Source organism: Heteronotia binoei, chromosome 4 (genome assembly GCF_032191835.1).
Source record: "Heteronotia binoei isolate CCM8104 ecotype False Entrance Well chromosome 4, APGP_CSIRO_Hbin_v1, whole genome shotgun sequence".
Classification (NCBI taxonomy): Eukaryota; Metazoa; Chordata; class Lepidosauria; order Squamata; family Gekkonidae; genus Heteronotia; species Heteronotia binoei.
Genome location: NC_083226.1, coordinates 166,672,265 through 166,698,161, shown reverse-complemented (window position 1 = coordinate 166,698,161; position 25,897 = coordinate 166,672,265). Strand labels below are relative to the sequence as shown.

The window sequence follows — 25,897 nt, the reverse complement described above, 5'->3', positions numbered from 1 at the left end:
TCCATTAAATTGCAACAAGGTCGTACTTGGTGCCACGTTGGTATTTTGCAAGTATAGGAAAGTGTCTGGTGTTCTTTCCCTGTAACTGAAAGTGATGATGTGAAGCTCAAAGAAGCAAAGGTGAAACAAGGGCACAAGTACAACCTTGTTACAATTTAATGGACTGCTAGCTGCATCCCATAGGAGAATTTTTGGACTGGATTGACATCACCTATTCACCTTGCTTCTCTTCTACCTCACTACTGGACTTCCTGGCAAGAGACAACATTGAATTGCGTTAAGAAGTATCAGGACTTGTTTGCTGGTGGTATTTGAGACGTTCAGTTTGTTTTGTATGAGAAACTGATTAGGTTCAACATTTATAACTGTATTCTATACTACATATAAGTAGGGCTTTTTTTGTAGCAGGAACACCTTTTCCTATTAGGCGACGCACCCCTGATGGAGCCAATCCTCCAAGAACTTACAGTAAGCCCTGTAAGAAGAGCCCTGTGAGCTCTTGGAGGATTGGCTACATCAGTGGGGTGTGGCCTAATATGCAAAGGAGTTCCTGCTACAAAAAAAGCCCTGCATATAAGTATTCTTCAGATAATGTTCTGAGATTGGTAATCACAGAAGCTTTGTGCTTTCTCTCTTCACCACCTGGAGGTTGGCAACTCTGAGATGGCATTATACCCCACCAAGATCCACCTGTCTCCAGGCTCCGCCCTTGGATCTCCAATCCTACAGCAGCCCTGGACCACTCTCAATTTTTAAAAGTGTCCCCCTCTTCCTAATTTCCATTCTTTCTGATGAGTGTCATTTCAAGTCTTATGTCTATCTACATGCTTTTATTCACACAGAGTGGGGTTTCCCAAACTCCGCCCCCTGCCCCGCAGCCCAGTTTTTCCCCGTGGTCCAGGCAGAGATTTTTTTCCTGTGGTCCAAACATCAGAGTGGCGCGCAGTCTCAGTATTGCTCCCTGAGCCATACAGAGACTGTCTGCTGCCCAGGAGCTTTCCCTGCCCTCTCTGATGTTTCCGAACATCAGAGAGGAATGGGGGAGGGCTCCTGGCCAGTGTGCAGTCTCAGTATCACTCCCTGAGTGTCTGGGGGATGCTCAGGAAGCGATACAGAGACTGCACACTGGCCAGGAGCTTTCCCTGCCCTCTGTCACGAGCTGGGGCTGAGTCAGGCAAAGTCCAGGGGCAGTCCAAGGTCAGCAACTCGTGAGCAAGGAGGGTCCAAGGCGCCAAAACAGAATCGTAATCCAGGTATCACAGGTCAGAGGTTCAGAAGCCGAAGTCAGGGGGTCCAGAGGTCCAAGCCAAAGTCAGGAATCCAAAAGCCAAAGTCAAGAGCCGGAGTGGATGCTAGGATGTCAGGTATGTGGCTAGTTGCTTCCACAAAGCCTCCTCCCAAAGCCCACAGCTATATAGCCCTCTGCTGCCTGTTGCTCATTTGGGCTAATTGCTGTCTCAGAGCAGCAGCCAGGATCCTGCCGAAACTTAAGCATCCTCACACTTAGAAGGGCCAGAATCCTTTCACCACTCAGGGCTCAGGGAGCGTCTTGCTTGTGAGCGTGCCGCCCTCCTCCGATCCCTGAGGTCCTGACGAAGGCGGTCACGCACACGAGCCACCCGAGAGGGCGAGGCAGGGGGGCTTGGATCTTCTTCAGCAGGAGGCAGGGGCACTGGTGCAGGTGGCAGGGGCACAGTTCCTTCTGCAGGCTCTGCAGGCTCGGTTTCTTCTGCAGGGTCCCCAGCACCCATGACACTATCCCCCCCCCCAGGGCCCCCCTCCGTCGAGGGGCCTGGGAGGTCGGGGTGGTCGCTGTGGAATCGTTGCACCAAGTCCGGGGCATGAAGATTGTCCACAGGTTCCCAGGACCGGTCTTCTGGGCCGTATCCCTCCCAGTCCACAAGGTACTGGAGGCCTCCACAATGGTACCGGGAGTCCAGAATCTGGCGCACCTCATATTCTTCCTCGTCATCCACCAACACCGGTGGTGGCGGCGGTGGGGAAGGAGGCCGAGCTGGGTCAGGGGGTGCAGCTGGAATAAGGAGGGAGCGATGGAACACAGGGTGAATGCGGAGGTGGGGTGGCAACTGGAGCCTGAAGGCGACGGGGTTTATTTGTTCTACGACGGGGTAGGGTCCAATGAACCGTGCATCCAGCTTGTGAGACCGACCAGGCCGGCGCAGGTAGCGAGTTGAGAGCCACACCTGATCCCCCGGCAGCACTGGAGGGCCTTCTTGCCTCTTTCGGTCCGCAGCCCGTTTATATGCCTTCTTGGCCTGCTGTAGCTGCTCTCGGAGCAAGTCTTGGCTGGCGCGGAGTTCTTGCAGGTAGGCATCGACGGCGGGGACATTCGTGGGTGGTAGGATTGCCGGGAAGAACCGAGGGTGGTACCCGTAGGTTGCAGCAAACGGGGTCATTTGGGTGGATGAATGGACCGCATTGTTGTATGCAAACTCCGCTAGGGGCAATAGAGTGGTCCAGTCATCCTGCTGGTAACAGGTGTAACAGCGGAGATATTGCTCTAGCGTGGCATTGGTGCGCTCTGTCTGGCCATCTGTCTGTGGGTGGTAGGCTGAGGACAGGTGCACTCGAGTACCCAGGCTGGAGTGGAGGGCTTGCCAGAACCGAGAGGAGAACTGAGGGCCCCGATCGGAGATCAGATGGGCTGGGAGTCCATGCAGACGAAAGATGTGTTGCAGGTAAAGCTGGGCCGTCTCCTGAGCTGTGGGAAGTTTCGGGCACGGAACAAAGTGGGCCATCTTGGTAAATAGGTCGACGACCACCCAGATACAAGTCTGACCCTTGGAGCGCGGAAGTTCCGTGATGAAGTCCATCGAGATGGTCTCCCAGGGTCCTGAAGATGTGGGCAAGGGCTGTAGCAACCCTGAGGGTTTGGCTGGGATGTCTTTGGCCCGTCGGCAGACGTCACAGGAGCTGACATAACGGGCAACATCAGCGCGAACTCGTGGCCACCAGAATTCCCTTGTCAGCAAGTGGGTGGTCTTATGCTGTCCAAAGTGCCCGGCGGGTAACGAGTCGTGGGTCAGGCGTAGCACTTCTGCTCGCAAGGGCCCGGGCGGCACATAGAGGCGTTCGCGGTGTAGCAAGAGGCCGCCTCGAGTCGTGAACTCGCCTGTTGGGTCATCTTGGAGAGCCTGGAGGTGTTGCTGGACCCAGGGATCATTGGCCTGGCTAGCCCGAATGTCCTCCACGAGTGCTGGTGAAGTGGAGGTGGCTGCAAATACTGAGGGTGGCAGGATTGGAGCAGCGGGCACGGTCTCAGTTGAGGCAGGGGCGTATTCCGGTTTCCGGGAGAGCGCGTCTGCTTTCCGGTTCTGGGTATGGGGGATGTAGGAGATCCGGAAGTCGAAGCGGGAGAAAAATAGGGACCACCGGATCTGGCGCTGGTTGAGACGGCGGGTGGTCTGGAGGTGTTCCAAGTTCCGGTGATCGGTGAGCACTTGAACAGGGTGGCGAGCCCCTTCGAGGTAATGTCGCCAAACCTCAAACGCCGCCTTGATCGCGAGCAACTCCCTCTCCCAGATGGTATAGTTCCTCTCTGCAGCAGTGAGCTGGCGCGAGTAATAGGCGCAGGGCTGGAGTGGCTGGGACGGCTCCTCGCGCTGGGACAGCACTGCTCCCAGGGCCACGTTGGAGGCATCAGCTTCCACCGTAAAGGGAAGCTGGGAGTCAGGGTATCTCAGGAGTGGCCCGGTGGCAAAGCGAGTCTTCAGGGTGGAGAAGGCGTTATCGGCCTCTGGGGACCAGCAGAAGGGTTCTTTGGGGCGGAGTAGTTGAGTCAGGGGTGTGGTCAGGGATGCGTAGGCCGGGATGAATTGCCGATAGTAGTTGGCAAAACCAAGGAACCGCTGCAGGTCTTTGCGATTCTGAGGAGCCTGCCAGGTCAGGACCGCTTCTACTTTTTTCGGGTCCATGAGGATCCCCTGCGGTGACACAATGTGCCCAAGGAACTCGACGGAGCGCAGGTCGAAGTCGCACTTCTCCAGCTTGGCGTAGAGGCCATGGGCTCGTAGGCGCTGCAGGACCTGGCGGACGTGCTCGGCGTGCTGGGCAGGATTGCGGGAGTAAATTAGGATGTCATCCAGGTATATGATCGCGAAGCGGTCGAGCAGGTCCCGGAATATGTCGTTCATGAACCTCTGGAAGACAGCGGGGGCATTGGTCAATCCGAAGGGCATCACCAGGTGCTCGTACTGCCCGTATCGGGTCCCAAACGCGGTCTTCCACTCGTCTCCGGGCCGTATGCGCACCAAATTGTACGCTCCACGGAGGTCCAGCTTGGTGTAAATCTGGGCCCCCTTTAAGCGATCCAAGAGTTCAGGGATCAGTGGTAGAGGGTACCGGTCGCGGATGGTGATCTTGTTCAGGGCCCGGTAGTCATTGCACAGCCGCAGCTCCCCACTTTTCTTCTTCACGAAGAGGACTGGAGCAGACAGGGGAGAGGTTGAGGGTCGGATGAATCCGCGTTTCAGGTTCTTGTCCAGGTAGTCTCGCAGAGCTGCCAACTCAGGCTCCGACATCGGGTACAGACGCCCCACCGGGAGTGGTGCCCCAGGTACTAGGTCAATGGCACAGTCATAGGGCCGGTGAGGGGGAAGCTGATCCGCTCCTGTCTCTTCGAAGACATCGGCGAAGTCCGCATACTTCTGAGGGAGCTGAGGACCACCACTCGGGATGCCGGCTGCTAGAGTGGTGGGAGGAGTCAGATGGGGGCATGGGTCTCGGAAACGTAGTTCCTGCTGGGCCCAGTCCACGATGGGGTTGTGCAGCTTCAGCCAGGAAAGGCCCAGAATCAGCGGGAAGCGAGGCATGCGGGCGACATTAAACTGCAGCTGTTCTTGGTGCTGCTGGACGTGGAAGGTGATGGGGCAGGTCTCCTGGGTGACGGGGCCAGAACGGAGGAGGCGCCCGTCGATAGCCTCCACCAGCGTTGGAGTCTCTTTTGTCTGCACTGGTATCTGGTGCTGCTTTACAAAGGCAGCATCTACAAAACAGTGGGCCGCTCCCGAGTCCAGCATGGCATATACAAACAGCCAGCGTTCATCAGGCAGACGGAGTTTGACTGGTAGAAGGAATGGGCCCGGGGTATCAGTCTGCTGTTCGGAGGACCCAGCTAGTCGCCCCAGGCTGGAGGGCCCACTTACGCCTGGGGCTGCTCTTTTGGCGGCGGTGGCAACGAGGGTCCGGGTATCCGACGCTTAGCAGGGCAGCCAGAGGCATAGTGGCCTGCCGTACCGCAGTAAAGGCACAGATTCTGCGTGCGGCGTCTGGCCTTTTCTTCTGGAGTCAGGCGGGGTCGAGCAGCTCCAAGCTGCATAGGCTCCTCCTCGGCTCTGGTACTAACTGGGGATGGGTGAGGAGCCAAGTGGCACGGCGCAGGGAGCTGGCGCCCTCTGGTCTTGGCTTGGCGGCGACTTTCCAGGCGGCCATCAATGCGGAGGCAGAGGGTGATAAGTCCTTGGAGCGTGGGTGGCGACTCCACCCTGGCCAGTTCATCCAGGACTTCCTCTGCCAGCCCCTCGGTAAACTGGTCCATCTGGGCAGCCTCATTCCACGCCAAGTCTTGGGCCAGGAGCTTGAATTCGGTGGCATACTGAGCCACTGAGGATTTGCCTTGTTTCAGCGCCCTGATCTTCCGGTTGGCTGTGGCTGCTTGGACTGGGTTTGAGAAGGCAGCAGACAGGTGGGCCTCAAACCCCTGGTAATCAGTCAGCAGGGGAGAGGACGCAACCAGCAAGGGTGTGGCCCATTTGGCCGCCTGCCCCTTTAACAGGCTGATGATGAAACACACCTTTGTTTTGTCGTTGGGGAAGTCCCGAGCTCTTAGTTCGAAGTACAGCCGGCACTGCGCTAGGAAAGCAGGAAATTCTTCCACGGCACCCCCAAATCTGTCAGGTGGGGGAACTGGGCACTTGGCTGGAGCACTGGCCACAGGTTGTTGCTGCAAGTGTACTACTGCCTGTGTCAGCTGCTGTACCTGGGCTTGGAGCGCAGCCAGTAGTCCTGTGGTTCCACTTGCTTCAGCATCCATCCTGTGGAATGGGTGTTGGTTGTGGGTGGAAGCAATCTGTCACGAGCTGGGGCTGAGTCAGGCAAAGTCCAGGGGCAGTCCAAGGTCAGCAACTCGTGAGCAAGGAGGGTCCAAGGCGCCAAAACAGAATCGTAATCCAGGTATCACAGGTCAGAGGTTCAGAAGCCGAAGTCAGGGGGTCCAGAGGTCCAAGCCAAAGTCAGGAATCCAAAAGCCAAAGTCAAGAGCCGGAGTGGATGCTAGGATGTCAGGTATGTGACTAATTGCTTCCACAAAGCCTCCTCCCAAAGCCCACAGCTATATAGCCCTCTGCTGCCTGTTGCTCATTTGGGCTAATTGCTGTCTCAGAGCAGCAGCCAGGATCCTGCCGAAACTTAAGCATCCTCACACTTAGAAGGGCCAGAATCCTTTCACCACTCAGGGCTCAGGGAGCGTCTTGCTTGTGAGCGTGCCGCCCTCCTCCGATCCCTGAGGTCCTGACGAAGGCGGTCACGCACACGAGCCACCCGAGAGGGCGAGGCAGGGGGGCTTGGATCTTCTTCAGCAGGAGGCAGGGGCACTGGTGCAGGTGGCAGGGGCACAGTTCCTTCTGCAGGCTCTGCAGGCTCGGTTTCTTCTGCAGGGTCCCCAGCACCCATGACACCCTCTCTGATATTTCCAAACATCAGAGAGGGACGGGGGAGGGCTTCTGGCCAGCGTGCAGTCTCTGTAGTGCTCTCTGAGTGCCTTTGCCTGGAGGATGCTCAGAGAGTGCTACAGTTGGTGTCGGTGTGGGGGGCTGGAGAGTGGCGCCGCATTGCAGCGCCAAAGATAAATAGAGGGGAGGCGGGGCAGTCCCTGTTGACCCAGCATTGAGGCTTGTGTGGCCCGGTACAGGGTCGTGACCCTGCGAATGGGAAACTCTGACACAGAGGTTTCTGGATGCTGCCGGCTGTTCTAGAACAGCGGTTAAGTCGGACTTTTTGCAAGGGCTGAGGTCCTCTGCAACAGGGAAGTGTTGGGGCGGTGTCAGAAGAATGCAGGTGCATCCTCTTTCCAACCGCATCAGAAGCACCAGGGCAGAGAAGGGAACGAAGCAAGAGCAGCCTGTTACCCTTCTAGGGTTGCCAATCCCCAGGTGGGGTAGGGGAACAAGCAAAAGCACCGCGTGGTGCAGCAGACTCCTGAAGCAAAATAGGCACTTAAAGGTGTATAACTCAATAATTCTTGCCTCAAAAAGTTCCTATTTTGCTTCAGGAGTCTGCTGCACAAGGTGTTTTTGCTTATTCCCCTGCTCTACATTCCATGAGACTCTTCCTTTTGGTTGCCTCTGATCCCCAGGTGGGGGCAGGGGATCCCCCGGTTTGGAGGCCCTCCCCTCACTTCAGGGGTCATCAGAAAGCGGCGGGAGGGGAGGGAAATGCCTGCTGCACACTTCATTATTCCCTCTGGTAACCGATTGCCATAGGGTTTAATGGAGAATTGATCTGTAGATATCTGGGGCCCTGGGGGGGGGGGTGTCTTTTGAGGTAGAAGCACCTAATCTTCAGCACGGCATCCAGTGCTTCTCCACAAAATGTACTCCAAGTTTCAAAAAGATTGGACCAGGGCTCCAATTCTGTGAGACCCCCAAAGTAGGTGCCCCTATTCATTATTTCCAATGGAGGGAAAGCATCTTAGAGGTATGTGGTCCCTTTAAATGTAACGGCCAGAACTCCCTTTGGAGTTCAATCGTGCTTGTCACTACCTTGCTCCTGGCTCCACCCCCAAAGTCCCCAGATATTTCTTCAATTGGACCTGGCAACCCCACACCCCTCCCCCAAACACATGAACATATGATCAGCTTAACAGGGGGGGGGGGGGTTAGTTTGCATGCTAGTGCAGGGAGCAGGAAACTGGGATGTTTTACCACAAGAAATGGCTGTGTGTCAAAAAATTTTAGCCGTTAGAAAACAGCAAGAGTCTACTAGGCTTGGCTCAGTAGCTCTGCTGTGTGATTGAAAGAACCTAGCAAAATAAGCTCTGCCTCTCTTCCTTCCTCCCCAAGGGAGGAGCGTCAGCCAATGGAGAAAATAGCTTTGCTCTGTAGCTCCTGTGTGCTCGAGCAAGGCTCACAAAGGAAGCTGTGATGTAAAAGGAAGCAAGAGAGAGGGAGAAGAAAGCAGATGACAGCCAGTTGCTTGGGGGCTTGATAGGAGCCCTCAGGGGCCTGATTCGGCCTCTGGCCTGCATGTTTGACACCCTGGGCGCTGCCTAGGGCATTGTACCATGCTGATGCCCCTCTCCTCCCCAAACCCTGCTCTCTCCTGGATCCACCTCCAAAGTCTCCAGGTATTGTCCAACACTGACCTGGCAATAGGAGAAGTGGGACAGAGGAGTCCTGTTAGGGTTGCCAAGTCCAATTCAAGAAATATCTGGGGACTTTGGGGGGCGGAGCCAGGAGACTTTGAGGGGGTGGCGCCAAGAGCAAGGTTGTGCCAAACATAATTGAACTCCAAAGGGAGTACTGGCCATCACATTTAAGGTGACCTCACACCTTTCAAATGCCTTCCCTCCTTTAGAAATAATGGATGGGGTACCTTCTTTGGGGGCTCATAGGATTGGACCCCCCGGTCCAATCCTTTTGAAACTTGGAGGGTATTTTAGGAAGAGGCACTGGATGCTATGCTGCAAATATGGTGCCTCTACCTCAAAAAACAGCCTCCCAAGAGCCCCAGATATCCACGGATCAATTCTCCATTATACCCTATGGAAATCAGTCTCCATAGGAAATAATGGAGTGCCCAGCAGATATTTCCCTCCCCACTCCCTGCTTTCTGATGACCCTGAAGTGGGAGGAGGGCCTCCAAACTGGGGGATCCCCTGCCCCCACCTGGGGATTGGCAACCCTAAATCCTGTCTTCTGCATATGTGGTGCTAGAGTGGTTTGGAAAGGGGGGAAATAGATGTAGGGAGGGGCAAAGATTTTCTGTCCCGGTCTGCAAAGAAATCAGCGGAAAGAAGGTTGGGGTGGGTCTAATGGGAGCCTCTGTTGCAATTCAATTGGTAGCCAGGATCAAATTCCAGTTACTGGCTAGTTATCTCTAATGCCGAGCTATACCATGTGTCAAGCATTATATTTCAAAATAACTAGTCCTTTGTTTTGATACAAAGTTTGGTTTACTGATAATCCATGTGGCTCAGCTGAGCTAGGTATTGGAACTGATACAGTATAACAGTGAGATACATACTTAAAGACAGCACATCAAAGGATTCTATAAACAATTCTACATTCTCTAAACCATTCTACATTCACCTGTGAAACTTCACACTGTAACTTCCTTATCTCTATTATGGCTGGCGCTTCCTGGGTCCAAGCCTGGCTGGCCCGGGAATTGGTCCCAGGAGGTTTTATCTTCAAAGAGTGCATTCCTGCATTTGTTAGTAAAAGCGAAAGAGTTCTCTACTTTGATGTGCCTGAGTTTTATTCATGGTTAATAACATTTCTATATTTTGATAGCTACCATCAGAAATGAATAAACAATGCTTGACACCATGTTGGGGTCTCTAGCACAAAAGGGGTTCTTTTCAGGGAACCAAAGATTATAAAGGAATACTTGGAAGAGTTGGGGATCTTTATCAGGAGAAATTAGAGTGCTGACTAAATGACACCAGGGAAGGGACCAGGAAGGGAAGTTTTGGGTTGAATTATAGTTCAGGATGACAAAACTGGTGACGTGAAGCCGAGCCATAGATTTGGCAGGAACTTTGGGGACATTGGGAAGATTGAATTCAGGTCAGCTGGGAAAAACCTGAGGTCAGCTGGGAAAAACCTGCTGAACATTCCCAGGCCGAAAGAGGCGAAGTTGCAAAGCACCTGCAACCGAGCTTTCTCTACCATGGCTCCATGCCTGTGGAACCAACTTCCAGAGGAAATGCGGGCCCTGCGGGACCTTGAACAGTTCCGCAGGGCCTGCAAGACTACCCTCTTCCGGTTGGCCTTCACCGACTAAGAGGGAAACTGCTAAAGAACTCGCCATCATAAATGTAAACGCAAACATAGCACCAGTATATATTTTATTAATTTTATTAATTTTAGAATTTCAATTAGAATTTTAATTAAACTGTCAATGTAGTTTTATTGATTGTATGACTAATGTATGAAATAATGCTGTTAGCCGCCCTGAGCCTGCTCCGGCGGGGAGGGCGGGATACAAATAAAAATTGTTGTTGTTGTTGTTGTTGAATTGGAGGTTCCACACTGTCACAGGGCGCTTAATGTTGGAATGGCATCACAGGTGGATGACTGCATAGCATATAAAACAGGGGTGGCCAAACTGCGGCTCAGGAGACACATGTGGCTCTTTCACACCTATTGTGTGGCTCTCGAAGCCCCCCCCACCCTGTCAGCTGGCTTGGAGATCATATTTGTCTCTTTAAGTTACTTCTCCAAGCCAAGCCAGCTGGCAGCTTGGAGAATGCATTTGAAGTTAAAGTTGCTTTCTTTCCAGCTCTCCTTCCCTCACTTATTTGCCTTCCTTCCTTGTGGCTCTCAAACATCTGGCATTCATGTCTTGTGGCTCTCAAACATCTGACATTTATTCTAGGTTCTTATTCTAGGCTCTTACGTTAAGATATTTGGCCACCCCTGATATAAAAGACAATGGAGGAAGAGGGATTTTTGTCTTCTAACCTGATGTGGCGTCATTATTACTGTCTTGTCCTCTTGGCAAGCTCTGATTTCTCCCCAAAAGGCTTCCTTGGAAGCGTTTCCTGCGGTCATGGCCCCTCTGCTCTGTTCACCACTGCAGGATTCTCTGCGAGACCCAAAGCATAGAAGTTGCTCCCCAGGTTCTGTGTACCCCTTTTGGGACTTGCTTATGGTGTTACACAGCACACATCTTCCGGCTGGGAGCGAGTGGTGCGCCCATGAAAGTGGGGGACTGGCAAAAAGACCTCAGGGTGGGAGTGAGGGGAGAGCTTTGAAAGCAAGTTTTAGGATTGCCAACTTTGTGCTGGGAAATTCCTGGGCATTTGGGTGAGGGGAGGGCCCTCAGCAGTGCTCCCTCTAAGCTGAGTTAGTGTGAGCTAGCTCACAGCTTTTTAGCCTCTGGCTCAAACATTTTTGTCTTAGCCCAGGAAAAATGGCCCCAGAGCAAACTAATTTATGCAGTAGCTCACCACTTTAATGCCAGTAGCTCACAAAGTAGAATTTCTGCTCACAAGACTCTGCAGCTTAGAGGGAACGCTGGACTTCAGCACAGTATAACACCACAGAGTAAAAAGTAAAGGTAGTCCCCCTGTGCAAGCACCAGTCGTTTCGGACTCTGGGGTGACAGCGCATCATGACGTTTTCATGGCAGACTTTTTATGGGAACCCCAGCCACCACTTGGAGGTTGGCAACCCAAAGCTTTAGGGGGTCAGACTAGATGACCCTGACGCTCCCTTCCAATTATATGATTCTATGAGTATATATAGCCATTTTCTCCTCCATTACTGAATCCTTACAACAAGTCCACGAGATAGGCTAAGGCGGATTGCCCTTCAAATAAAAGTTCCGCTTTTTCGGGAGAAAAAAATCCTTTTAATGAGTCGCACTTGCTTCTTAGTCAGTGTTCGGTAATCCCTCTCCCGCGCCGCTGCTTTAGAAGCTTTACGGTAACCCTGGGTGAATCACAATCAGCGCTAAGTCCTGGGGAGGCAGGAGAGCGGCTCCAGCGCATTGTTGTGTTGCATTGTGCACGAAGGAGCATGTGACCGGGGGAGGGGGGGGATGTCATGTGATAACTAGTAAAGCTGCGCTCAGAGGCCCAGAGATGCGGGAGGACTGAGAGAGTGTGCGAGGTGCAATTGGGTAGTTTCGCAGGCATCCACAACTGGAAAAGGGTTTTTTTTTTTTCCCTTTTCTCGTTTCTTTCCCGACCCAAGAGCGCATCATGGACTGCGGCGTAATCACCTCCAAGAGCGTCTTGCTCCTGATCAGCCTCATCTTTTGGGTAAGTTGGAGGGAGGAAAATCCTACTCCCCCCGCCCCCGGGGCCGTAGATCCAGGGGACTCCGCCGCGTTCGTCTGTTGCTGCAAAAGAGCAAGGAGTCTAGTAGCACCTTTCGGATGAACCCATTGGATTGTTGCGTAAGTTTTCGAGAGACACAGCTCTCTTCGTCAGATGCCGCTGACGAAGAGAGCTGTGTTTCTCGGAAGCTGATGCTACTAGAAAACGTGCTCGTCTGAAAGGTGTTACCGGACTCTTGACTTTTTTTTTTTTTTACTGCGTTTCTCTTGGGTGTTTTGAAAGATCCCTCCTCAAACGCTCCTGATTTGCTTTAAGAGACAGCGATTGGGTTGCAAGCTGAGTCTGGGTGAATTTACTCGGGAGCAACGTTCCCTCTAAGCTGCAGAGTCCTGTGAGCAAAAATTCTACTTCGTGAGCTACTGGCGTTAACGTTGTGAGCTACTGCATAAAATCGTGTGCTCTGGGGTCATCCTTCCTGAGCTAAGACACAAATGTGAGAGCTGAAGGATAAAAAATCTCTGAGCTAGCTCACGCTAACTCAGCTTAGAGGGAACACTGCTCAGGAGTAATTCGTACGTTGCCTGATGGAGCTGTGCTTCCAAGGAGGCGTGTGCTGAATGGTACTTTTACCCTCTGGCGGTTCTGGTCGGAGTGGTCCTGGTTAGACGCGTCTGGTCCCATCTCAGAAGCTAAGCAGGGTCGGCCCTGGCTAGGCCTTGAAGGGGGAGACCACCAAGGGAGGTCCACGATTGCTACGCAGAGGTGTAGGCAATGGCAACCCACCCCTGAAACCTCTTGTCTTGAAAACCCCGTGAGAGTTGCTGTGACTTGGTGGAACGTTTGTACCAATATGTAGCTGCCCTATGTAGCTGGATGGCCTAGGCAAGCTGGCATGAAGCTTAAGCAGGGTGAGCCCTGGCTTAGTATTTGGATGGGAGACCACCAAGGAAGGCTACTCTCTGTCTCTTGCCTTGGAAACCCTAGCGATTACTCTTCAAGTTGTGAGCTCACTTTCTTCCACTCCCCTTTGAAGACTCGGCGTGATTATCAGTCCCTACTAATAGTAGAATAAAGTAGGCGTCAAGTGGTACCTTTAAGACCAACAAAGTTTTATTCAGAATGTAAGCTTTTGTGTGTGCATGCACACGAAAGCTTACATTGTGAATAAAACTTCGTTGGCCTTAGAGGTGCCACTTGACTTCCACTTCTACTGCTTCACTTGGATCTAACTATAACTAGTCTCATCACTACTAGTACCATTACTATTAGTAGTATCACTACTACTACTAGTATCACTGCTAGTAGTAGTGATATAATTGTGTTTTTTATTTTGTTTTCCTTTTAAAATTAATTTGTTCCAATTATCTATCCACTGTAATAGCTGTTGTTGAACAACAGAAAAATAATGGTCTGCAAACCAATTCAGTTTTCCTTCTCAAGAGTTTCCTTCTCAGCATATGTGGCTCTCAGCAACCCTAAAATAGTTTCAGGCGGGCAGCCATCTGTTGATCAGCATCAGAACCCTTAGATTCGAGTCCAGTAGCGCCTTAGAGGCCAACAAGAGTTTCAGGGGTGTAAGCTTTTGAGACTCGTGTCTGATTAAGGGATGTTTGAGTAGCGAAAACATTTACCCTGAAAGTTATTGTAGTCCCTAAACTACTACTGGACTAGAATCTAGCAACTCTTAAGTGGTTCATCTAGTCCAGCTTCCTGTTTCTCACAGCGGCCAGCCAGTTTCCCTGGAGGGCCAACCAAGTAGGGTGGAGAGGCCGAGGTTCTCTTGTTCCTGTCTCTCAGTGCTGGTATTCAGCGGTTGGTTCTCTCTGAATATGGAAGTTCCCTTTGGTCACTGTGGCAAGTGTATCTAGCGAATCTCCTTTTCAAAGCCATCTGCGCTTGCTGCTACTGCTGTGCCCCTTGACAGGGAACACAACTTTATTTATTCACTGAGTAAAGTCTTGCCTTTTGTCTGTCCTGAATCAGTTGCCCGTAAGCCTCATTTGTTGTTTGGTCGCACAGTCAAGTCACGCCAGGCCCTCCTGTCTTCCACCATCCTCAGAAGTCTGCTCAAATTTGGATTTGAACTCAAGTCTCCCTGGTTGTGAAAGCAACGTCACCCCAGAGTCGTAAACAACTAGTGCTTGCATAGGGGGACCTTTCCTTTCCTTTTCCCTCCCTGGTTTAACTCCAGCATTCAAGCCACTGTGTGCCCCACTGGCTTAAATTCTTGTACACCAATCAGATGCTCTGGGTACACGTGGACCAGCTGATATAGTATCTTGTTCTGCGCTGACTGTGGCTGGTATTGTGTTGTAGACAGAGAATCGATGCACAGAAATTGCATTTTAGCCAAGCCTGCTTAATTCAGGGTTGATGCTTCATTGTGGACTCATTGCCGGTGTAAATGCGGAACTTGGAAGGGCAAGAGAATAGGAGTACTGTTTGACTTTGCTATTCTTTCCCCTCTAACTCCTCATGCTCAGTCAACCTTAATGGGGGACTTTCTGCTGGTTTTTTAAAAAGCAGTACCACCAGTTTGAAGCGGAAAGCCAACAAAAAGCTCAGCAGGTGTTTGGTGACGTGGAGGGGAAATTGTGCCAGATACAAGTGGGGGGATTCTGAAAATCTGCAACGGGATTTTTATTATCTCTGAGAAGCAGACCCAGAGCTAGGCTTTGTGCAGGGCCCAAATTCAGTCTTGCGGTGGGAACACTCACTTTTTTGGCAAGCGTAACAGGATGCCCTTATTGTGACCTGTTCAAATGCAGAGGTTGCAACATATACCCAAACCCTTGTGTGGTGAGGGGAAACGAAAGCTAAATTTAAGAGCGTTTTCACATGCAAATTGGGGGCTTTACAGAGGCAGTGGGAGGAAATGCCATTTGAATGTTTTTTTCTAAGAAATGGTTTTTAAACATCTGTTTTCATTGCTTTTTAAACTAGGGTTATCATCTTTTCTGCTATCTCATATGCATTTGATAGTGGCTCTTGGCACACAACTAGGCCAGGGAAAGCTTTTCCTGTCAGAGTTATCTCCCTGCCAGGAAACACTTGTTCCTCCCTTTGCAAACACTTTGTTGAGAAACAGAAGTACAGCTCGTAAAAATAAAGGGACAACTCTTTTTATTTAAAAGAAAAAAATCATAGTTAGCGTTGCCAGTCCCCAGGTGGGGGCAGGGATTCCCTAGTTTGGAGGCCCTCCTTTTCAGGGTTAGCAGAAAGTGGGAGGTTGTCCACCGTGCACCCCATTATACCTGAAGGTGACTGGTTCCCATAAGGTATAATGGAGAATTGATCCAGGGGATCTGGGGCTTTTGGGGGGGGTGTTAGGTAGAGGCATCAGATTTTCAGCATAGCATGTGGCACCTCTCCCCTCGAAAACACAAGTTTCAAAAATAATTGGGCCAGGGGGGTCCAGTCCTTTGAGCTCCAGAAGCAGGTGCCCCCATCCTCCATTAGTTCCAGTGAAGGGAAAGCATATAAAAGGAACACAGTCCCTTCAAATTGGGTGCAGAGAGCCAGTTTGGTGTAGTTAAGTGTGTGAACTCTTCTCTGGGAGAACTGGGTTTGATTCCCCACTCCTCCAGTTGCAGCTGCTGGAATGGCCTTGGGTCAGCCATAGCTCTTGTAGGAGTTGTCCTTGAAAGGGCAGCTGCTGTGAGAGCCCTCTCAGCCCCACCCACCTCACAGGGTGTCTGTTGTGAGGGGAGAAGATATAGGAGATTGAAAGCCACTCTGAGACTGATTCAGAGAGAAGGGCGGGGTTTAAATTTGCAGTCATCGTCGCCTTCTAAATGTGATGGCCAGAACTCCCTTCAGAGTTCCGTTGTGCTTGTCACACCCTTGCTCCTGGCTCCACCCCCATAGTCTCCTGGCTCCACCCCCAAAGCCCCAAGATATTTTCCTGAGCCTGATCTAGCAACCCTATAAGATCATACCTGTACACAGCACGTGAGAGGGTGTTCTAATGTGTCCTGTGTATATTCTGGCACAATACTTGTGGCAGTTTTTCTCCACAGACAAGCAGTTGTCTTCTTTGGATAAATCAATCCCCAGTTGTGTTTCTTGCCACAGAGCTGGGAAAGGCACAGGTACCTTGCCAGGGAAAAAACATTGACAACCACAACGTAAACATACTTTTTCTTAGCATGAGGCAAATCGTAGATGTTGTGTAAGGATAGGATATCCTGTTCTCAGGTGGGGGTTACATGCAACCATGCTGTCAAATGCAGAAAAGGGATTCTGAGAAATAGTTACATCACCCAGTGATGCTAAATGTTGTCTCATGACTGCCCTGGAACAGAAGTTGATTTATAAAAAGAATTCCCCCCCCCCCCCCCTTTGTGATACAGTTCAGCAGAAATCATTCCAGCCATGTGGTTTGAACTCCATGACAGATCTGGCTCAAAGAGGAAGTTGGGCTGAAGGAAGACGCTTCATCATTTTGTCATGAATGGAAATTTCATCATTCAGGCTGTCTTAAGAACATGAGCCCTGCTGGATTAGACCAGTGGACAATCTAGTCCAGGGGTGACAAACATTAGGCCCAGGGGCCAAATCAGGCCCCTGGAGGGCTCCTATCAGGCCCCTGAGCAACTGGCTGTCATCTGCTTCCTTCTCTCTCTCTCTCTCCTGCTTCCTTCTGCATAACAGCTTGCCTTGCAAGGCTTGCTCAATTGCACAGGAGCTACAGAGCAAAGCCTCTGTCGTCTTAATTAACTGAAGGTCCTCCCTTGGGGAGGAAGGGGGTGGGAGGGAGAGCTTGCTTTGCCCGGTTCTCTCAATCGCACAGCAGAGCTACTGACCTAAGCCTCTCTTCCTTCTATTGGCTGAGGCTCCTCCCCCTCCTGATCCTTTGGGGAAGGAAGGAAAGAGTCAGAGCTTCCTATGCCCAGTTCCCTGGATCCCAAAGGAGAAATACAAAGAAAGCACCTTTAAGACCAATGAGTGCTAATGTTTTAAAACGTTTTAAGTTTTTTTTTTTTTGAAACTTTAATTGTGTTTATCTGTGTCCTTTAAAAACTTTGTTGTGTCCTTGTTCTCACCTGCATTTCTGGATGAAGGGCTGGAAGAACTGAACTTTTAAAAATATTCTCCTGCTGGAGTTGCCAGCCTCCAGGTGGGGCCTGGAGACCTCTCACGTTGACAACTGATATTAGGCTTCCCAATCCCCAGGTCCCAGTGGGGGATCCCCCGTTTTTATAGGCTTCTCCCCGCCCCCCGCCAGCTGGCTGGCGGGGGAAGCTCCGCTCCCCACAGTCACCATGTAGTTTTAGAGCTCCTGCAGGTCCGTTTTTAAAATATGTGCCTTTAAGGCTGAGCAGAAAGCAGGAAGGGCTTCGGAGAATGGCCCCTCCCTTTGTTTCGCTTTCGTTTTCAGAGCAAGTAAAGTTCTGCAGGAACAAGACCCAGTAAGTATTTGTGTGTGTGAGAGAGGGAGGGGGCAGGGGATTCCCTGGTTTGGAGGCCCTCCCCCCCCTTTAGAAAGCGTGGGGGGGAGGGAAATGTCTACTAGGCACTCTGTTATTCCCTATGGAGAACGATTCCCATAGGGAATAATGGGGAATTGATCTGCGGGTATTGGGGGCTATGTTTTGAGGTAGAGGCACCAAATGTTTAGTATAGCATCTAGTGCCTCTCCCCAAAATACCCCCCAAGTTTCAAAACGATTGGACCAGGGGGTCCAATTCTATGAGCCCCAAAAGATGGTGCCCCTAGCATTCATTATTTCCTATGGAAGGAAGGCATTTAAAAAGGTGTGCTGTCCCTTTAAATGTGATGGCCAGAACTCCCTTGGAGTTCAATTATGCTTGTCACACCCTTGTTCCTGGCTCCACCCCCAAAGTCTCCTGGCTCCGCCCCCAAAGTCCCAAGATATTTCTTGAATTGGACTTGGCAACCCTAACTGATATCCAACTGGCAGAGATCAGCACCCTTGGAGAAAATGGCTGCTTTGCAGGGTGGACTCGATGACATTGGACCATGCTGAGGCCCCTCCCCTCCCCAAACCCCACCCTCTCCTGGATCCACCCCCCAAAGTCTCCAGGTATTTTCCAACACAGACCTGGCAAAGCCCCATACTTGGGGCTTCTTATAAGGCCTAACTATCCCTTAGGAGCAGAGCAGGATTCCAGGTCAGGTCATTGATAATTCTGGAAGTTTCCCTCTCAGTTGGTTTCTGGGCCTGAAATGGTTTTGAGGGGGCTCATTGCAGGCTATATGGATGCATGTTAGTCTTCCCAGTGGAAAGAACATAAAGGATTGACAGATCTAGGTTGGGAAACTTCTCGAGATTTTAGGATGGGGGTTGGGAAGGACAATACTACGAATGCCAGCCTCCAGGTGGGACCTGGGGATCCCCCGGAATTACACCTCATCTCCAGACTACAGAGGTCGGTTCTCCTGCAGAAAATGGATGCATTGGAGGGTAGACTTTGTGGCATTGTATCCCACTAAGGCAGGGGTGTCGAACTCATTTGTTACGAGGGCTAGATCTGACACAAATGAGACCTTGTTGGACCGGGCCACATGTGTCATAAAATGTAATGCCAAGAAGCAGAGTTACTAACTTTATAAAGGCCACAAACAAACACAAATATATATATATTTAAAATAAAACATGATTAAAACATTAGCAAAAGTACTTTCTTTGTATCTCTCCCGTGTGGTCCAGGGAACTGGGCAAAGGAAGCTCTGGCTCTTTCCTTCCTTCCTCAGGGACAAGGGGGGGAAGAGCCTCAGTCAATAGAAGGAAGAGAGACTTGGCTCAGTAGCTCTGCTGTGCGATTGAGAAAGCCTGGCAAAGCAAGCTCTCCCTCCCCACTTCCTCTCCAAGGGAGGAGCCTCAGCCAATGGAGAAAATAGAGGTTTTGCTCTGTAGCTCCTGTGTGATTGAGCAAGCCTGGTTTGCTCCTCCAAGGGAGGAGCCTCAGCCAATAGAGAAAATAGAGGTTTTGCTCTGTAGCTCCTGTGTGATTGAGCAAGCCTGGTTTGCTCCTCCAAGGGAGAGGAGCCTCAGCCAATGGAGAAAATAGGTTTTGCTCTGTAGCTCCTGTGTGATTGAGCAAGCCTGACAAAGCAAGCTGTGATGCAGAAGGAAGCAGACAACAGCCAGTGGTTTGAGGGCCTGATAGGAGCCCTGTGGGGGCCCATAGGCCAGTGCCTGATTCATCCCCTGGGCCACATGTTTGACACCCCTGCACTAAGGTCTCTGCCCTCCCCAGGCTCCATCCTCAAATCCTCAGGAATTTCCCAACTTGGATCTGACAACCCTACCATACCCCCCAATCCTCCACCCGTAGCCAGGGGGGACATGGCAACACTAAGGTTTGGAGCCACCTTCAAAACAGTAGTGGCATACCGTACCATAGAGTCCACCCTCTAAAGGGACCATGTTCACCGGGAGAACTGACCCCTGTAGTCTGGAGATAAGCTGTGATTCTGGGAAATCCTGGGGCCCATCTGGAGGCTGGCATTCTCTGGGCTGGGATCCTCTCCGTCAGATGCTATGAGTGGATCGAACATAAAAGTCACATAAATGTCAGAGGTTTGAGAGCCGGAAGGAAGGAAGGGAAATAGATGGAGGAACTAGGGAGGGAGAAGAGAGGTGGAAAGGAAGCAACTTTAACTTTAAATGAATTCTCTTTGGCTTGGAGAGGTGATTTAAACAGACAAATTACCTTTTCCAAGCCAGCCAACAAGGCAGAGGGGCTTTGAGAGTGACACAAGTATGAAAGGGCCACATGTGGTTCCCAAGCTGCAATTTGGCCATCCCTGATCTACACTAAGCAAGGTATGTGTATACAATGTCTTTTTTTGTACACTGAAAGGCTGAATGGCCACGAAGGTAGGATGCAATTAACTGAAATTCAGATGTAATTAAGAACTGTTATTCTGTTTCCTTTTCTTGAATGCTTCTAATGACATACTTTGTTTGTCCTGAATTTCCTGGGCCTTTGAGCCTTCTGTTGACAACTTTTTCCTCCATTGAAAACTTGTCTGCCTCTTTGTACACTGAAAGGTTGAAAGGCCATGAATGCAGAAAGGACAAGGTGAGGTGTAATTAACTGAAATTCAGATGTAATTAAGAACTGTTTGTTTCCTTTTTGTGAATACTTCTAATGAAATCTCACCTTGTCTTTCCTGAATTTCCTGGCCCTTTGAACCTTCTGTTGACAACTTTTTCCTCCTTTGTACACTTCTCTGCTTCTCCCTAGGGCTTGAAGGCTCCAATTTTTTTTGAGCCTGTGAGCATCTTTGGAATTCTAGTGCAGCATGGTGGGCACAAACACGTCATGGCTGTCATGTCTGGTTGCCAACTGTCAGGTAGTGAAGACGTAAGGAACACACAGGAACAGCTGAAGTAAAGAAAGAAACTGTGCAAGCCGATATTCAAATAACTGAAATATACACACGAATCATAGAAATACATATAATGGGGGTGGCCAAACTGTGGCTCAGGAGCCGCATATGTCTCTTTCACACATAGTGTGTGGATCTTGAAGCCTTCACCGCTCTGTTCTCCAGCTTGGAGGAGGCACTTGGCTGGCTTGGCTTGGAGAATGCATCTAAAGTTAAAGTTGTTTTCTTTCCACTTCTCCCTCCCCATCTATTTGCCTGCCTGCCTTCTGCCCGTCCATCCTTCCTTATTTCCTGTCTTACAGCTCTCAAACATCAGACGTTCATGTCTTGCGGCTCTCAAATATCTGACATTTATTCTGTATGGCAAGTTTGGCCACCCCGACATATAATATACAATAGAATTCACACCATACAATCAACAAGATTTACACACAATTTGTAAACATCCAGCACTCAACATAAATCACTGTGTATATAAATCACTTTCCTCCAGGTCTTTCCACCCCCCCCCCCCCAAAAAAAAATGCAGCCCAACTTCAGATATTGTATCCATATGCTTGGCAGGAAATCCACTTCAGTAGCTCTTATAAGAAATAAATCCAGGTTGCTCGGAATCCAGTGTAGCAATAGGGTTGCCAATCCCCCGGTTTGGAGACCCTCCCCCTGCTTCAGAGTCGTCAGAAAGCAGGGGGAGGGGAGGGAAATGTCTGCTGGGAACTCTGTTATTCCCTATGGAGATTTATTCCCATAGAAAATCATGGAGCATTGATCTGCGGATATCTGGGGCTCTGGGGGAGGGGCTGTTTTTTGGAGTAGAGGCACCAGATTTTCAGTATAGCATCTAGTGCCTCTCCCCAAAATACCCCCCAAGTTTCAAAAAGATTGGACCAGGGGGTCCAATTCTATGAGCCTCAAAAGAAGGTGCCCCTTATCCTTCATTATTTCCTATGGAAGGAAGGAATTGGAAAGGTGTGTCATCCCTTTAAATGTGATGGCCAGAACTCCCTTTGGAATTCAGTTATGCTTGTTACAGCCTTGATCTTGGCTCCACCCCTAATGTCTCCTGGCTCCACCCCAAAGTCCCCAGATATTTCTTGAATTGGACTTGGCAACCCTATGTAGCAATGTTCTTCCATAAGCTGCCAAAGTGAAACTCTTCATGAGCAACCAAAGCAACACCACCCCAATACCTCCGCTGGCTTGTGATGGTGTTTCACGTTCACAGCTTCCTCAGAGATTTTTCCTTAATGAACTATAACCAACTCGTATGTTCACAAACCTCTCCACAGCTCAAAATACACATTCCTTATTCGGCACATGCTCTCATAAAGGACACAGACAAACACAATTGAAGGAAGCTGTGAACATGAAACACTGTCACAAGCCGGCAGAAGTGTCAGGGTGGTGCTGCTTTGGCAAAGAAGTTTCTGCTACAAAAAAAAGCCCTGGTTATATACAACAATCAACTATATTTTTCTTACATATAACCTCTTTATAAATATATACTCTGTCAGCAAGTTTTTAACCAAACAGAGTCCTTCAAAAAGTTCCGTCTCCAGTATCCAGCAATGCTCCCTCTAAGCTGTGGAGTCTTGTGAGCAAACGTTCTACTTTGTGAGCATCTAGTTATGAGATGCTGCATAAATTAGTTTGCTCTGGGGCCATTTTTCCTGAGTTAAGACAAAAATGTGTGAGCCGGAGGCGAAAAAACTGTGAGCTAGCTCACACTAACTCAGCTTAGAGGAAACACTGGTTTCCACCCCACTCAAGGGGGGGAATAAAGTTCTTGTGTTGCTTCTTGCTCCTTGAGTGAGGCAGAGGTTGGATATAAGCACTTAATATCTTTTCCTGTTGCCTTCCACTTTTCCTAGCATGATTGTCTTTTCCAATGACTCTTGTCTTCTAATCATGCAACCAAAGTCTGATAGCCCCAGTTTAGTAATTCTAGTTTCTAGGGAGAGTTTAGGCTTTGACTGGGTTTAGAACCTATTTATATGTCTTTGTGGCAGTCCACAGATTATTTATTTATTACATTAAATTTCTATCCCGCCCTCTCCGCAAGCAGACTCAGGGCGGCTAACAGCATTAATTTTCACAAGTTAAACCAATAAAACATAATTACAATTTTAAATTTTTAAAAAACCATTTCATAGTGCTGTATCGCTACAATATACAATATAGGCGAGTTGTTCTTTTCTGATGGTGATCACCAAGTACTCTATATGATGTCAGGTGGCAGCTCTCTCCCGGTTAGATATCAAAGGCCTGTCGAAACAATTCGGTCTTACAGGCCCTGCGGAAAGTGGAGGGATCCCACAGGGCCCTTATGGCCTCCGGGAGAAAATTCCACAATTCTGGTGCTGCCACCGAGAAGGCCCTAGCTCTCGTTGCACGCAACCTAGCCTCCTTTGGTCCAGGGATGGACAATAGATTTTTTGTCCCTGAACGCAGATGAACCAGGCAGTGACTGTTCTGTCCTTGTTTGCTTAAATCCTTTGAGTCAAAATCTCTTCAGCCCTTAATAGAAACTGCTATTTGGAAGAAGTGATGAATGTTAGCCTAGTGGAATGAATTCCTCGCAGCTACTGAAGTGGTTTTGCTAGAAATGAGTAAACTTCTCTTTTCCACAGCACTTTTTCTATGAAAAACCGGGGCAGGATGATGGAAATCAGAAATAGAAGAAGAAGATATTGGATTTATATCCCGCCGTCCACTCCGAAGAGTCTCAGAGCGGCTCACAATCTCCTTTACCTTCCTCCCCCACAACAGACACCCTGTGAGGTGGGTGGGGCTGGAGAGGGCTCTCACAGCAGCTGCCCTTTCAAGGACAACCTCTGCCAGAGCTATGGCTGACCCAAGGCCATGCTAGCAGGTGCAAGTGGAGGAGTGGGGAATCAAACCCGGTTCTCCCAGATAAGAGTCCGCACACTAAACCACTACACCAAATAGCATTCCATCTGCAGATTGCTCTGTTTCAAAACCCAAATATTTAATGGGAGAGAGCTTTAGAATAAACAGAGAGCAGATTTTGGAACCTGACCTGGATAGCCGGGACTAACCTGCTCTTGTCAGATCTCGGGTGCTAAACCTGGTCAATATTTGGAAGAGAGACCATCAGGGAGTACCAGGATCTGAATATGGAGGCAGGCAATGGCAAACCACCTCTGAATATCTTTTGCATTGAAAACCCCACAAGGGGTTCCCATATTTGAGCTGTGACTTCTTCGACGAAAGATAATTAACATGTGGAATTCACTGCCAGACAGTGGTGGTGGCTACAAGCATAGGCAGCTTCAAGAGGAGATTGGATGAACATATGGAGCATAGGTCCATCAGTGGCTATTGGCCACAAGATATAGATGGGACACTCTGTTTGGGGCAGTGATTCTCTATTCTTGTTGCTTAGAGGGCATTTTTGGAATTCTGGCTCTCCTGGTGGACCTCTTGATGGGCACTGTTTGGCCACTGTGTGACAGTGTTGGACTGGATGGGCCATTGGCTTGATCCAACATGTCTTCTCTTATGTCTGGGGCAGCAATGCTCTGTCTTCTTGATATTTGGATGGCAACAGTTGGAGGGCTTCCTGGCCCCACTGGTGGACCTCCTGATGGCACCTGGGTTTTGGCCACTGTGTGACACAGAGTTTTGGTCTGGGTAGGCCATTGGCCTGATCACACATGACTTCTTATGTTTTTATGGTAGGAAAAATTTTGCCTCAGAAACTGTTGTTCAGTGACACTCCCAGAAAAATGCCGTTGGGATTGCTGCATTAAAGCCTTGATTGGCACACCATACTTTTTAATATCTTCCAAAATTGGAAGATTTATTCTTTTCATTATCCTCACAAATGACTGCCAAGGAAAAGTCCCACATTAGCTTGGTGCTGAGTGTCAGTGCCTTATGTTTTGATGGCTACAGGCTTCAAGCAGGCTTCCAAACCAGTGTCTAAAAGTGACTAGTAAAGGCTGCGAACTCTAGATTGGGTAATTCAAGAAGATATGTGGATGGAACTTGAGGTGGTGGGTTTTGAGGGAGGAACCTCAGCAAGGTACAATGCCATAGAGTCCATCCTGCAGTGCAGTGTGTTGGTGGAACAACAAAAACAGGAAAGTAATTCCTTTCTCCACTTAGGGTTGCCAATCCCCAGGTGGGGGCAGGGGATCCCCCGGTTTGGAGGCCTTCCCCCCGCTTCAGGATCATCAGAAAGCGGGGGGAGGGGAGGGAAATGTCTGCTGGGAACTCTGTTATTCCCTATGGAGATTTATTCCCATAGAAAATCATGGAGAATTGATCCGCGGGTATCTGGGGCTCCGGGGGGGCTGTTTTTTGGGGTAGAGGCACCAAATTTTCAGTATAGCATCTAGTGCCTCTCCCCAAAATACCGTCCAAGTTTCAAAAAGATTGGACCAGGGGGTCCAATTCTATGAGCCCCAAAAGAAGGTGCCCCTATCCATTATTTCCTATGGAAGGAACGAATTGAAAAGGTGTGCCGTCCCTTTAAATGTGATGGCCAGAACTCCCTTTGGAGTTCAATGATGCTTGTCACAGCCTTGATCTTGGCTCCACCCCTAATGTCTCCTGGCTCCCCAAAGTCCCCAGATATTTCTTGAATTGGACTTGGCAACCCTATCTCCAGTGCTGTTTCCAGTGCTGGATTAAACCCTGTGGAGGCCCCTAGGCAGTCAAAATCTTGGGAGCCCCCTTGCAAATGAGTGCCTGCCCAGCCACCCATGGCCCCCGCTGCAGCCTGCAGACACCGTCTTAAAAGCGCCTTTTACTAAGCTGTAGGGGAGAGGCAGAGAGAGGCAAACTTGGAGACAACACTAGCAGCAGCTGCCCCAGGCAGCTCAGTTGTTGGCTGCGTGTGCAGAGAGGGCTGCAAGCAGGGGGTAACCGGGGGCGGGGAGCTGGCTTGGGGCCCCTAAAGGTGTGGGGGCCCATAGGCCAGTGCCTACTTGACCTAATTGTTAATCAGGCCGTGGCTGTTTCTGTGTGGGATAGAGGCAGAAACCCTTGATCCTGCAGTGGCAATGTTCCGGACGCATTTGAACTTTCTTTTAATTTTAAAAAGTCATTCCCGCAAACTCCAAGTGGTTTGCCAATTATGTCTGTTTGGAAAATATGATAATAAGTCATTACTATTTTTTTCAAACTCCTCTCCTCCCCTGTTCCCGATGCAGCGTCTAGAAAGCAGAAACTGGTAGCACTTTACAATAGATGTCCTCGGGTTAGTAATTTGTATTTTAGTCAATTGGTTTTATTGATGATTATATGCAGGGCTTTTTTTGAGCAAGAACACAGTTCTGTCTGGTTTGGCCTCAGTGTCAGACTCTGTTCATTGATGCTATTTCTGAGTACTGATTACTAACCATGTTGATCAATAAAAGATATATGCTTACTAACCCATGCTGTTATACAATAGTAGAAGGGGGGGCCATATAGGGGATAGCCCAAGAGTAGTTTCCCAGGAATATCAAAGGTTGTAAGTGAGGCTTTGAAGTAGGGAATGCC

General features: G+C 49.9%; 1 protein-coding gene across 1 annotated transcript in view; it reads left to right on the top strand.

The window, feature by feature from the left end:
* The first annotated feature begins 11,713 nt into the window (after positions 1-11,713).
* LOC132569775 (tetraspanin-36-like) overlaps positions 11,714-25,897 on the top strand; it is a 53,299-nt gene continuing 39,115 nt past the window's right edge. The window contains exon 1 of the mRNA XM_060236183.1: positions 11,714-12,007. Coding sequence (XP_060092166.1) covers positions 11,948-12,007 — 60 coding nt within the window. The 5' untranslated portion in view covers positions 11,714-11,947. The remainder of the gene's footprint in view (positions 12,008-25,897) is intronic.